This window comes from Rhinatrema bivittatum, chromosome 2 (genome assembly GCF_901001135.1).
Source record: "Rhinatrema bivittatum chromosome 2, aRhiBiv1.1, whole genome shotgun sequence".
NCBI lineage: Eukaryota > Metazoa > Chordata > Amphibia > Gymnophiona > Rhinatrematidae > Rhinatrema > Rhinatrema bivittatum.
Genome location: NC_042616.1, coordinates 407,661,327 through 407,676,287, shown reverse-complemented (window position 1 = coordinate 407,676,287; position 14,961 = coordinate 407,661,327). Strand labels below are relative to the sequence as shown.

General features: G+C 46.7%; 1 protein-coding gene across 2 annotated transcripts in view; it reads left to right on the top strand.

The window, feature by feature from the left end:
- NCF4 (neutrophil cytosolic factor 4) overlaps positions 1-14,961 on the top strand; it is a 181,641-nt gene that overhangs the window by 113,554 nt on the left and 53,126 nt on the right. For both annotated transcript variants that reach the window (XM_029590082.1, XM_029590081.1), the window contains exons 3-4: positions 14,098-14,251; positions 14,394-14,464. In XM_029590082.1, coding sequence (XP_029445942.1) covers positions 14,098-14,251; positions 14,394-14,464 — 225 coding nt within the window. The remainder of the gene's footprint in view (positions 1-14,097; positions 14,252-14,393; positions 14,465-14,961) is intronic.

Sequence of the window (14,961 nt, the reverse complement as noted above, 5' to 3'; positions counted from 1 at the left end):
CTACGCTGTTTAGCCCGACGAAAAGAAAAAAAAAATTTTCAAAATTCAAACTAACTTAAGCCTGGATTTATCAAAATGCACTAAATATCGCATGCAATAGGAAAAGGGGTGTGTTTTGTGGTACTAGGCAGTATATCACAATTTGTGCTAATACCTATGCGAAGCACTATCTTAGCTCAAATTGTGATAACTTTTTCACACTTTGCGATAAGTGCCAGAATTGTATTTCCTACATTCAACCACTGGGGGGGGGGAACCATGTTTAGTAGTTTTAAGCTCCTGGAGAGCCAGCCAAGCTATCAGGGCCCGGGGGGGGGGAGGGGGAGAGAGAAAGAGAGAGAGCCTAGCCATGTGGAAAACATCGCAACCGTGATAAAGCCCTATCGCACAGCTTTACACAAATGAAAAAGGTGTATTTAAAGCCATATGATACGGCTTCACAAAACTGTGAGCCCAGCCCACTTGGCCAGTGTGTTAAAGGTGTTTTTTCCATGTGAAAATGCCATATAGCACGTTGATAAATGACCCTCTTAATTTGAAAGCAGCCTGGTTGTCTACTTTTTTTAGCGGCTGCTTTCTGTTCAGTTTCGGGCACATTTCAGGCGCTTTTCACAGAGCTCTGACTCCCTGCTGCTTCCCTCGCTGCTGTGCTGCTTTTTTCATGATGCCGCAGCCATCTTTGAGCACTGCCTGTGGAGAGTCTTCGACCAGGCTTTCCCGGGCAGGCCTCTGCTCGCAGTGTTTGACAGGAGGGGAAGGCAGTTCTCTCCTGCCTGTGAGAAGCACTTTCAGGCCCCGAGGCGCAGTTAAAAGATCAGCACCTTGGGAGCCTTGGGCCGATCCGTTTCCTCTCAGTGCGGGAACGGCGGCCATTTTGAGCACTTTTCAGGAAGATCAGGCCACAGCAATGGACTCAGGAGAGTTCTCACCGATCTATCTCCTGTCCTTGCCAGTCCTGGGGATCAGTCTGATCCAGACCAGGACAATTTTTATGATGTGCCAGATCCCCTGTGGGGGGAGGGGGGGGAATGAGGCTGGCTCTAATAATTTTTCTTTGGACTTTGTGCTCCAGCATATGTATCTTCCAAAGCTCAACTGGGTGTGCTGCCTTTCAAGGGAAGATTTCTCTTTGGGAACATCTTAGAGCAATTATTTAAATCCTTGGGAGACCACAAAGTCCATAAGCTCCTGGAGGACAGGCCAAGACCTTCCAGAGGTTTTCCATCCATGTTCCGTGTTTCCGTGGCCAACAAAGATTTCGTCCCAGCAGACCTCAGCCTCTTGGACAAAGACAACCATTGACTAGACCGCAGTCCTGGTCTTCCTCCTTTCGAGGGAGAAGACCCTCCCGTGACGGTAGCGCCGTTCAAGCTATTGCCTCCAAGACTTCTCAATGAGATACGGCTGGCCCCTCCCTCAATTCCTCGTGTAGGGGGATGTTTATCCCAGTTCCACGAGGCATGGGCCAAAATAACCTCTGACCAGTGGGTGCTAAGAATCATAGAACACGGCTACGCTTTCGAATTTGGTCAGCCGCTCCGAGATTTTTATCTAGTATCCCCTTGCAGATCTCGTACCAAAGTTCAAATCATCCAGCAGACTCTCGAGCGCCTGCTTTCCCTAGGGGCGATAACTCCTGTCCCCCGGGACGAATGGAAGTTGGGATGATATTCCATCTATTTTGTAGTCCCTAAAAAGGAGGGTGTCTTCTGCCCTATTCTAGACCTGAAAAAGGTAAACAAGGCTCTCAAGATTCCGCACTTCCGTATGAAAACTCTTCGCTCAGTTATTGCGGCGGTACGCAAAGGCGAGTTCTTGGCATCCCTGGATCTGATGTAAGCATACGTACACATACCCATCCGCGACGACCATCAGAAATTTCTTCACTTCATGATCCTGGGCAAGCATTTTCAGTTTTGTGCTCTGCCGTTCAGGCTGGCCACAGCTCCCCACACGTTCACCAAAGTTATGGTGGTAGTGGCAGCAGCTCTGCGGAGGCAAGGTCTGCTCATTTATCCCTACCTGGATGACTGGCTCATCAGGGTGAAATCAAGGGACCTTTGCCTGGAAGCAATCAGGATGGTAGTCAATCTTCTGGAGTTGCTTGGGTGGGTAATCAACCGACCCAAAAGCAACCTTCTGCCGTCGCAGTCGATGGATTTCCTGGGAGCCCGGTTCAATACCGAATTAGGAAAGGTATTTCTTCCACCGGACCGCATAACCAAATTGACACCTGTTGTCACCTGTTGTCGCTCCCACTCCACAAAGCCTGGGACTACCTGCAGGTCCTCGGATCCATGGCATCCACCTTGGAGTTGGTCCCCTGGGCTTTTGCTTATATGAGACCATTACAATGAGCATTGCTTTCCCGTTGGGATCTCAAGTCAGAGGAGTTCCAGTTCCTCTACTGCTCACTGATCTCGCAACATCCAGTCTTGGTTGGTGGCTTTGCCCCCAAAATCTGTGGTGCGGCATAGACCTCAAAATCCCATCTTGGATTGTGGTGACCACCGATGCCAGTCTCTCCAGCTGGGGGGTAGTCTGTCAGTCCCACTCGGTCCAAGGACACTGGTCAGAGGAGGAATCCAGCTGGTCCATCAACCACCTGGAGACCAAGGCAGTCCAATTAGCTCTCCGGCACTTCCTCCCTTTGATCCGTGGTCAAGTGATCCGAGTTCTGTCCGACAACGCAATGACGGTAGCTTACATCAACCGTCAAGGCAGCACCAAAAGCCAGGCTGTAGCCGAAGAAGCAGAACAGATCATGGTTTGGGCGGAAAAGCATATTGCTCTTCTGGCGGCGTCTCACATCGCCGGCAAAGAAAACATACAGGCAGATTTCCCGAGTCGGAAATGCATAGATCCAGGAGAGTGGGAACTGTCCAACAGAGCGATGGATCTCATCTCACACAGGTGGGGGACACCTCACATGGACTTGATGGCAACGCGGGACAATGCCAAAGCTCCTCATTTCTTCAGTCAAAGAAGGGATCACAGAGCAGAGGGAGTCGATACAATGGAACTTCCTTGGCCAACCTCAATACTTCTATACGTGTTCCCTCCTTGGCCCCTGGTGGGAAAAGTTCTCCATAGAATAGAGGTTCATCCAGGGTCCGTGATCCTAGTCATGCCAGAATGGCCCCGACGGCTGTGGTTTGCAGACCTAATCAATCTGGTGGTAGATGGGCCTCTGAGGCTCGGCCATCTTCCAAATCTGCTTCGTCAAGGTCCTATATTTTTCAACCAGGCAGATCGCTTTTGTCTAGCGGCTTGGCTTTTGAAAGGAGAAGGTTAAGGAAGAAAGGTTACTTGGAGGAAGTCATTACTAATCTAGTTCAAGCCAGGAAAACATCTACCTCTCTGTCATATGTGAGAGTCTGGAAAACCTTCAAAACTTGGTGTCAAGGTCACGGTGTCCTTCCAAGAAAGGCTTCTGTCGTTCATATTTTGGTGTTCTTGCAAAGCAGCTTATCCAAAGGCTAGTCCTTTAATTCACTTCATGTGCAAGTGGCGGTGTTAGGTTCGCTTGTCGGCAGTTCTGTAGCGTCTCATCTTGATGTAGTGCATTTCCTCAAAGGAGTAAAGCATTTTAATCCACCCGTCCAGCCGATATGTCCATCCTAGAGCCTTAATTTGGTGCTTCGAGTTTTGTGTGATCTGCCCTTTGAGCCCCTTAAACACACCACGTTGAAGGATCTCACATTGAAAACAGTGTTCCTTGTTAGGGATGTGAATCGTGTGCCCGATCGTTTTAATGATCTGGATTGGCTGGGGGGAGAAAAAAATCTGATCGGCATGATTTTTTTGCAAAAAAAGTCGTTTTTCTGAATAGTGTGCACTGAAGGTTAGTGCGCAGTAACGAAAGGTTAGTGCACACTATCAAAAAATTGTTACTTAATGGTTTAAAAGTAACATTTGAGGAAATGTTCGTTAGCTAGAGGTGCACACTAAGCCGTGCATGCTTGGTGCTGTCCCCCGTGGCCATTTTGCTACCAGATATAGCACGCACTAGCCAGAAAGAGAAAAAAAGTGCCAGCAGGCTGCAGCAGTGACAGTGCCAGCAGTAGCCAGTAGCCAGTCTAGCTAGCCTCAGCCTGCTCTTTAAATTTAACCACTGTAAATATTAGGGATGTGAATCGTTTTTCAACGATTAAAATTATCGTCCGATAATGTTAATATCGTCTTAAATCGTTATAGAACACGATACAATAGAAATTCTAACGATTTATCGTTAAAAATCGTTAAATCGTGTTAGTGCGCACTAACGGGAGTTAGTGCGCACTAACTCCCCGTTAGTGCGCACTAACTCGATTTAGTGCGCACTAACTGAAAATGATACAAATAAACACTTTCCAGGTCACTGAAGGTCAGTTAGGAATGAATATGTGTTCCTATTGGCTGGCTGCCCTCTTATCTATTGATGTTACCAAGGTTACCACTGAGGTGATGGTTGGGGGGATGGGAAATGGAACTGGAAACTAACGAACACCAACAGAAAATGAAACAAAGTGTTCACACTTCCCAGGTCAGTAAAGGTCACTTAGGAATGAATATGTATGTATGTATTCCTATTGGCTGGCTGTGCTCTTATCTATTGATGTTACCAAGGCTAACACTGAGGTAATGGTTGGGGGGATGTGAAATGGAAACAGTTGGAAGCTTGACAAAAAAAGTAATGTAATGATCAGCACTCACGTGACTAGAACTTGTTTGTTTATTATTTTTGTTAGCAGGCACCTGAAATGCTAGTGCATGTTGAATTTGCCAATCACTGTGCATTTTAGAAAGGTGGTCCTGGCTGGAACTGTACACAGTTCAAATATATGTAATTGATTGTTGGTAAGTGTATTTTTTAAGTAGCCACACTGGCACAAGTATGTTTACTTTTCCTCCTACTTAACTCACTAGCTCAGCTTTGTAAGAAGGGCTTCTCTGCTTGTGTGTTGTTTTTGTTTGGTGTGAGGAGAGCAGAAACATCAGATCTTTATTCAATCTACTACAGTCATCTCTTACAGTGCCCTATCCCTATTAATACCAGGAGTGTTGTGATCTTCCTGCACACAGTGCCCTAACCCTGATACCAGTCTGAGACAGCTCCCTCCCTGCATTACTAGTGAGAGGCTGGCTTCACAGACAGGGGGGAGCTGCCTGACCCTCACTCCTGACTTCCCCCATGTCCCAGCTAGTGAATGGTGTGTGGGTGAGGGGGGGGGGAGGATTGTGAAGTCTGAGACAGCTCCCTCCCTGCATTACTAGTGAGAGGCTGGCTTCACAGACAGGGGGGAGCTGCCTGACCCTCACTCCTGACTTCCCCCATGTCCCAGCTAGTGAATGGTGTGTGGGTGAGGGGGGGGGGGAGGATGGTGAAGTCTGAGACAGCTCCCTCCCTGCATTACTAGTGAGAGGCTGGCTTCACAGACAGGGGGGAGCTGCCTGACCCTCACTCCTGAATTCCCCCATGTCCCAGCTAGTGAATGGTGTGTGGGTGAGGGGGGGGGGGGGGGAGGATGGTGAAGTCTGAGACAGCTCCCTCCCTGCATTACTAGTGAGAGGCTGGCTTCACAGACAGGGGGGAGCTGCCTGACCCTCACTCCTGACTTCCCCCATGTCCCAGCTAGTGAATGGTGTGTGGGTGAGGGGGGGGGAGGATGGTGAAGTCTGAGACAGCTCCCTCCCTGCATTACTAGTGAGAGGCTGGCTTCACAGACAGGGGGGAGCTGCCTGACCCTCACTCCTGACTTCCCCCATGTCCCAGCTAGTGAATGGTGTGTGGGTGAGGGGGGGGGGGGAGGATGGTGAAGTCTGAGACAGCTCCCTCCCTGCATTACTAGTGAGAGGCTGGCTTCACAGACAGGGGGGAGCTGCCTGACCCTCACTCCTGACTTCCCCCATGTCCCAGCTAGTGAATGGTGTGTGGGTGAGGGGGGGGGGAGGATGGTGAAGTCTGAGACAGCTCCCTCCCTGCATTACTAGTGAGAGGCTGGCTTCACAGACAGGGGGGAGCTGCCTGACCCTCACTCCTGACTTCCCCCATGTCCCAGCTAGTGAATGGTGTGTGGGTGAGGGGGGGGGGGAGGATGGTGAAGTCTGAGACAGCTCCCTCCCTGCATTACTAGTGAGAGGCTGGCTTCACAGACAGGGGGGAGCTGCCTGACCCTCACTCCTGACTTCCCCCATGTCCCAGCTAGTGAATGGTGTGTGGGTGAGGGGGGGGGGGTGGATGGTGAAGTCTGAGACAGCTCCCTCCCTGCATTACTAGTGAGAGGCTGGCTTCACAGACAGGGGGGAGCTGCCTGACCCTCACTCCTGACTTCCCCCATGTCCCAGCTAGTGAATGGTGTGTGGGTGAGGGGGGGGAGGGAGGATGGTGAAGTCTGAGACAGCTCCCTCCCTGCATTACTAGTGAGAGGCTGGCTTCACAGACAGGGGGGAGCTGCCTGACCCTCACTCAAGCAGAGAAGCCCTTCTTACAAAGCTGAGCTAGTGAGTTAAGTAGGAGGAAAAGTAAACATACTTGTGCCAGTGAGGCTACTTAAAAAATACACTTACCAACAATCAATTACATATATTTGAACTGTGTACAGTTCCAGCCAGGACCACCTTTCTAAAATGCACAGTGATTGGCAAATTCAACATGCACGTGTCTGCTAACAAAAATAATAAACAAAGAAGTTCTAGTCACGTGAGTGCTGATCATCACATGTCAAGCTTCCAACTGTTTCCATTTCACATCCCCCCAACCATTTCCTCAGTGGTAACCTTGGTAACATCAATAGATAAGAGCACAGCCAGCCAATAGGAATACATATTCATTCCTAAGTGACCTTTACTGACCTGGGAAGTGTGAACACTTTGTTTCATTTTCTGTTGGTGTTCATGAGTTTCCAGTTCCATTTCCCATCCCCCCAACCATCACCTCAGTGGTAACCTTGGTAACATCAATAGATAAGAGGGCTGCCAGCCAATAGGAACACATATTCATTCCTAACTGACCTTCAGTGACCTGGAAAGTGTCTATTTGTATCATTTTGAGTTAGTACGCACTAACTCGAGTTAGTGCGCACTAATCGGAAAAAACGATTTTTAACGATTTTTCAACGAAATAATCGTGCCAAACACGATTTTCTTCTCCTGCCACACGATTTCTATCGTTAAGACGATATGGAAAACGATTCACATCTCTAGTAAATATAATAAATTGATAATAAAGTTTTTTGTTTAGTTTTTCTATAGTATGTTAATGTTTTGAAGCTCAGGTTGCAAGTTTCTTTATTAAATGTTTTGTTTCACTAAAGTAGAATATAGAGAAGTACTTAATTTCATGTTATGTAAAGTTTCTTTAGTTTAATACACAAAGTACTTCATTTTATTTTATTCTACTCTAGTGAAAAAAAAGTTTAGTTTAACACAGGAACTACAAACTTGAGCACAGTGAATGGGGGGGGGGGGGGGGAAGAGGGATGTGAAGGGGGAGACAGCCCTGCATTCAGCAGCTCTGATTTTCTGAAGAGATCTGTCCTTCAGAGACCAGGAAGTGGAACTGCTTGGCCCTTCATCTCCCCCTTTCCCTTCCCTTTGTCAAGCTACCAACCGTTTCCATTTCCCATCCCCCATATATTAAACCATCACCTCAGTGGGAACCTTGGTAACATCAATAAATAAGAGGGCAGCCAATAGGAATACATATTCATTCCTAACTGACCTTAACTGACCTGAAAAGTGTCAAATTGTATCATTTTCTGTTGGTGCGCACTAACTTCCTGTTAGTGCGCACTAACCCGTTTAACGATTTTTTTACGATAAATCAGGGGAATTTCTATTGTATCGCACTCTTTAACGATTAATGACGATATTAAAAATATCGGACGATAATTTAAATCGTTAAAAAACGGTAGGTTCTTTCTTGTAGGGAACCTTTTTTGAGGATATCAGATTCGGGAGTAACTCTTCGTACTGTGCCTTCGTTTCTTCCAAAGGTGGTCGCCACTTTTCATTTAAGTCAGTCAGTAGAGCTCCAGGCTTTTCCTTCTTTATTGGCCAATGCCCCGCACGCTAAAGAGCTCCGTCAGTTAGATGTCAGACGATCTCTACCGCGTTAGTTGGATGTTACAAATCCTTTTCGACTTTCTGATCATTTGTTTGTCTTGTGGAATGGTCCTAAGAAGGGTCAAAAAACTTCTAAACCAACAATTGCGAGATGGTTGAAAGAGGCTATGTTGTCCACCTACATTTGTAAAGGCCGACCAGTTCCTGAGGGTCTGAAAGCACATTCAGTTCGTGCACAAGCTGCTTCTTGGGCTGAATGACAGCTAGTTTCCCTACAGGAAATTTGTCAGGCAGCTACATGGAAAACTCTTCATACGTTTGCGCGTCACTACTGCTTGGACGTTCAAACTCCAGATGTCAGCAATTTTGGTAGTGGAGTTCTTCGCGTGGGACTCTCGTCGTCCCACCCTACTTAGGGAAACTTTGGTACATCCCACAGTCTGGACTGATCCGGGTACATACAGGGAAAAGAAAATTGGTTCTTACCTGCTAATTTTCATTCCTGTAGTACCACGGATCAGTCCAGACGCCCGCCCAAAGAGGCTCAGGAGGCTACGAAAGTCCACGCTCATACAACGTTTTTCATTGCAGAAAGCTAAAGAAGAAAACTACAGGGTGCTTTCATGTTCAAAGTTCTATTGTTCTATTATTCTAAAATGTTCACTTATTTGCTTGATTCGATGTTTTTACTGCTTGGATAATCTTTAAACTGAGGGGATACAGCCAGCACATCAGGTTACAAGAGGGTGCCCTTCAAGTTTTTCTCTGTCTCCATCTGCTGGAAGGGAGGCATAACCCACAGTCTGGACTGATCCGTGGTACTACAGGAGCGAAAATTAGCGGGTAAGAACCAATTTTCTTTTCACAGGGCAGATCAGTATTTCCTTTATAAAGAGCACAGTCCCCTCTTCCTAAAGGTACGAGCTCCACTTTAAGTATGTGGGCTTGTTTCTCGGGAACCAAGCCCCACTGCCATCTCCCTCTGAGGCCTGCAGCTGGTATTATATCTCTCAGTTGCTTTCCAGCCACAGGTACAGTATATCATTATCCACCCTCATCTGTGTTTCACAGTAGTACTAAATTCTAGTTCCTATGCTTGTATCTTCTTCAGAGGTAGGTCGCCACCACTTGTCCATCACTCCTGAACTTTTCTCCAGTTCTGGCAGAACATCCACATCCATCTCCTCTGCACTTTTCTCTGGTTTTGATGTTTCCTCCTTCTGTTTCTGCCCCTTCTTACCTCATCTGAATAATCCTGGTCTCTCGCTGGCTAATGGCCCTCCTTGGTAGTGAAGGGCCTGAAAGCTTCTACTCTCCCTGCTCTTGGGAACTTTCCCTTCAGAGCCCCTATGCCTCCTGGTAGCTGTAATCTCTTTCTTATCTTGACATTTCCTCTACTCTGGAGGTTTCACTCAAGATTTCCCTCTAAGCTATCTCTCTCTCTCTTGTTAGCCATTATCTGGCTGTGCTTGTTAGCTAGATAAATCTATCCAGCCAACATAGCTGGAATATTCAGTGGTGTGGCCATGAAGCTGAATATGCCCGGCTATTTAAAAGTTAGCTGGATATTTAGCTGGTTAACTTTAGGACAGGAGTTGAGTTAGCCGGATAACTTATCTGTCTAACTCAACTCCTCCCAGTTATGCTCCTACCTCGCTGTTGGAAATCTGTTAGAAATCTGCTAGGGAGTTAGCAATCTGATGTGAATCTCTGTACGGAGTTAGCAATTTGTTGGGGTTCTCCGTAAGGAGTAGCAATCTGTTATATCTGTTAAGAAAGCTGGGCGTAGATGGGAGGAGCAATCTGAATGAATGGCTCCTAAGAAGGAGGAGTCAGCTATCTTGTAGTGTCTCAGGTTCAGTTATATTCTGCTATGCTGGTAGTTAGCAATCTGTTATGAATCTGAGATAGTAGTGGTGAATCCCTGGGCTGGTGGCAGATGACCACGCCCCCGGGAGGATATCCCGAGAGGGACCACCGGCTAGGCTTGAGTATGGAGACAGACACACATTAGTTCTTTTATTAAACAGGTTTTTGAAACCACCAGAGGTGGCAGTAGTGAGCTGATATGCCCGGCAGGACTGTAGTCCCTCAGGCACTGGAACTGAGATCCAGGATGACTGAGCTGTTGAGAAACTGTAGAAAGTGAGTAGGTAGAGTAGACAAGGTTCATGAACAGAACTAGATGACAAAACTCACATAAGGTCTCAAGGAAGCTCAGGAGCTGGAAAGGTTTAGGCCCTCGAGGAGCGAGTACCTGGTTCCAGGGAAAACTCTGAGAGAGCGATGGTAACTCACAATTGTTTGTAGCAGCGATAGCTTCCAGGCAGTAGAGAATCTTCAGAGTGTTCAGGAACATGGGCCCTCGAGGAGTGAGTACCGGTTCTTATCTGTAATCTGAAAGTAAAGAAAAGAGCGAGGCCCCCGAGGAGCGGGTACCTCTGGTAAGTCCGAGGAGGCAGAGTAGCTTGGAGGAAACATAGCCGAATCCGTATCTGAATCCTCTCCTTGCTTACTCAGTTAGTGAATTAGAGACCTTTAAATATTGGAAGCAGATGACATCATCTCAGGGGGACGCCCCTGAGGTTCTCGCCCTTGCTGGTACTTCTATCATAGCGTGCACCCTAGGTCATCAGGCAACATGGCAGATCTGCAACGTCGAGCCGGTCCGGGGACGCCGGAGGGAGAGGGCATGGAGATGCCGCGGCAGCCAGCTGTCCATCAGACCCAGAGGGAGTCACCACAGAGGTAAAGAGGGCGGAGTGAGGGCGACGAGCAGCGACGGATGCAACACCCACCCACTGCTTAGCCAGCTATGTAGCTGGCTAAGTAGTTATCAGGCTAAATGGTAGCTGCTGATCCTCGGCAGATATTCAGCTGCCTCCACTTAGCTGGAAGTCAGAACTTATCCAGCTAACTGGTGCTGAATATGGACCTCAAATATATATATTGGTGGAAGGGGGTAGAAGTAGGATATATATATATATATATATATATATATATATATATATATATATATATATATAAAATCTTTCCCAAATTTAGCAATTTAGGAAATACCTCAAAATGGTATTTTATAGGGTTGGTTTATAATAATTTTGCTACAAAGGGTGAAAAAGCCTGTTTGTAATTTACTAAAAACAGCAAACAACTTGTAAAATTGTTACACATGTGCCAGTAGGCATGGCTTAAAAAATGTCCTTCTCAAAATTGTAATTATTAAATATCTATTGAATGACTTATTGTAAGTTGAAGGTAATCTATACCATTGGTTGCACAATTCTGAATCCAAAAGCTATTTATATTGCATTTCAAAGCCTTAGAACCAGTCCATATTTCTTAAATTGAGGGATGTTTAGAAAATCCTTATCTGGTGTGAAGTACATAGAAAGATGTCTACAAAAGCTGCAAAATACTGCAACTTGAGGCTTCCTTTTCACCATCAACTGATGGCTTCTTCTGGGGATTACCACTATAACATTTATATTCTGCAATAAACAGTGTTAAACATTGCTGGTTCTGTTACCTATTTATAGATACATATATATTGTTATGGTTTTGAGGTGTTGGAGTGGATTCTTGGGTACTGCAGCGGTGAGGAACTGCAGTACTAGGCTAGACCCTATACATGCAGACACAGAGGATTTGTATTTATTATACAGCTTGGAGACACTGGCCAGGGGGTGCAGTAGTGAGGTAATCCAGTAGAAGTAGTCCAGGGGTCCTCAGCAGAGGAGGCCAGTCTCACACTTGGATAGATGGTAGGCAGAGTGAGGTAGTAGAGGAAGTCCCGGATTCAGACTCCCAGCACTGAGCTGTAGGGAGACAGACTGGCAAGATTAGATTACTCACTGAAGTAGATAGCTGTATTGATGGAGATCCTGGCAGGCAGAAGTAGTTGAATTGTAGGCACCAAGGCAGGGAGAGCAGGCCCTCGAGGAGGAGTACCCGGTATCCCAAATAGGTACCTGAAAGAAAGCATAAGGGCCCCCGAGGAGCGGGTACCCAGGTTAGAGATGAAAGACCCCGAAGGGCAGAGAGAGCTTCCAGCGGCAGCAAGAAAGCGTCAGAGCAGCTTAGACCGGAGGCAATCCAAACTCGATCAATCCGATCCGATGCTATCCTTGCTAACTCAGTTTGTTAGCAAATGAAGGGCAGGCTAAATACCCGGATGTCGTGATGTCACTCAGAGGGGACACCCCCGAGGTTCCCGCCATGACGTGGATAAAGATGTGGGTGTCATGCGCGCGCGCACCCTAGGAGGCCCTCAGGAGAAACATGGCGAACACCGTCGCCGTTGCCATTCCGGGGACGCTGGAGAGAGCGGCATGAAGATGCGGCAGCAGCCATCTTCCCAAGGCTTGAGGAGAGAGAAGGAAGAAAGGTGAGGCACAGAGGTCGAAGCTATCTGAGACCGACAGACACAACATATATAGATATATATTTATAGCTGTTTTCTAATTCTACCACATATCTATCTATATGTGTGGTAGAATTATAAAACAGATATAAATATATATCTATATATATATAGAAAGAGAGAGCGAGAGAGTAGAAAAATTTTATATATATATAAAAAAAAAATATATATATATATTTTATATATATATATAAAAAAATGTATATATATATAAAAAAATATATATATAGAAAGAGAGAGCGAGAGAGTAGAAAATATACAATTTTTCTACTCTCTCACTCTCTCTTTCTATATATATATATATATATAAGAACATGCCATACTGAATCATCGAGCCCAGCATCCTGTTTCCAACAGTGGCCAATCCAGGCCATAAGAACCTGGCAAGTACCCAAAAACTAAGTCTATTCCATGTTACCATTGCTAATGGCAGTGGCTATTCTCTAAGGGGTAGATTTTCAAAAAGCGCGCCTTCGCGTACTTTTGTTGGCGCATCAGGCGCCAACAAAAGTACGCTGGATTATAGTAGATACGCGCGTATCCGCTAAAATCCTGGATCGGCTCGCGCAAGGCTGCCGAATTCGTGTAGCCGGTGCGCCCGAGCCGCGCAGCCTGCCGCCGTTCCCTCCAAGGCCACTCCGAAATCGGAGCGGCCTCGGAGGGAACTCGCTTTCGCCCTCCCCTCACCTTCCCCTCCCTTCCTCTATCTAACCCACCCCCCCGGCCCTATCTAGACCCCCCCCTTCCTTTGTTGGGGGATTTACGCCTCCCGGAGGGAGAAGTAAATCCCTGCGCGCCAGTGGGCTGCTAGCATCGAGACGCAACCTGGGGGCAGTTCCGGAGGGCGTGGCCATGCCCCCGGACCGCCCCGGGCCGAAACCACGCCCCCGGGCTCGCCCCCGAAACGCCGCGTCCCGCCCCCAAAACGCCGCGCCGATCCGACACGCCCCCGACACGCCCCCCTCGAAAAACCCCGGGACTTACGCGAGTCCCGGGGCTCTGCGCGCGCCGGTAGGCCTATGGAACATAGGCGCACCGGCGTGCAAGGCCCTGCTCGCGTAAATCCGGGCGGATTTACGCGAGCAGGGCTCTTAAAATCCGCCCCTAAGTGAACTTAATAGCAGGTAATGGACTTCTCCTCCAAGAACTTATCCAATCCTTTTTTAAACACAGCTATACTAATTGCACTAACCACATCCTCTGGCAACAAATTCCAGAGTTTAATTGTGCATTGAGTGAAAAAGAACTTTCTCCGATTAGTTTTAAATGTGCCACATGCTAACTTCATGGAGTGCCCCCTAGTCCTTCTATTATACGAAAGAGTAAAAAACCGATTCACATCTACCCGTTCTAGACCTCTCATGATTTTAAACACCTCTATCATATCTCCACTCAGCCATCTCTTCTCCAAGCTGAAAAGTCCTAACCTCTTTATATATCCTATTTCTACCACCTTTTCATAAGTGATGAGATGCAGATGGGATATGTGAGCTATAAAGAGACTCTGCTGAACTGAAATCCAATCTTCCCTGTTCCAGAAGCAGCTGAAATCTCTCATTAGTCATCTGTGTGAAAAATCTTTTCATATGTTTTATGTTCACATTGGATATGATATACTGACCTCTTTTTAGATGTTTGTGATCGAAGTGAAGACAAAAGGTGGCGGAAAGTACCTGATTTACCGACGGTACAGTCAGTTCTATGTTCTCAATGCAAAATTGGAGGAGAGGTATGGACCAGAGAGTAAGAACAGCCCATACATTTGCCTTCTACCTGTGCTCCCAGGTGAGTTTCTTCCCTACTTACAAGCAGCCACTGGTGTGGTCTCATTACATCATACTGGAATGTTATTCATGTCTGTTCTTCCATTACCCTGGCACAAACGTTCTCTCATCATGTCTTTTTATTTCATTTTGTGCTTTTCTAGGAAAGGTTTATGTAGGTAACAAGCAGGAGATTGCAGAAAGTCGGATTCCTCTTCTCAATGTCTACATGAAGGTATGAATTTTTGAGGCTGTATTACAAGATGTAATCCTGCTGGTCTACATTACATCATATGTTACTTCTGTTTCATGCTGCATCTGATCCAGATGGTACAGTGTGGGCCCTGCTGAGCTATATTTTAACGGTATCACAAAAACAGAGGGTTCTATTTTCAGTTTCCCTACTACTCAAATTACTATACACATGAAGAGAAGCACCATAAGAACATAAGAAATAACCATGCTGAGTCAGACCAAGGGTCCATCAAGCCCAGCATCCTGTTTCCAACAGAGGCCAAACCAGGCCACAAGAACCTGGCAATTACCCAAACACTAAGAAGATCCCATGCTACTGATGCAATTAATAGCACGCAGTGGCTATTCCCTAAGTAAACTTGATTAATAGCCATTAATGGACTTCGCCTCCAATAACTTATCCAAATCTTTTTTGAACCTAGCTACACTAACTGCACTAACCACATCCTCTGGCAACACATTCCAGAGCTTTACTGT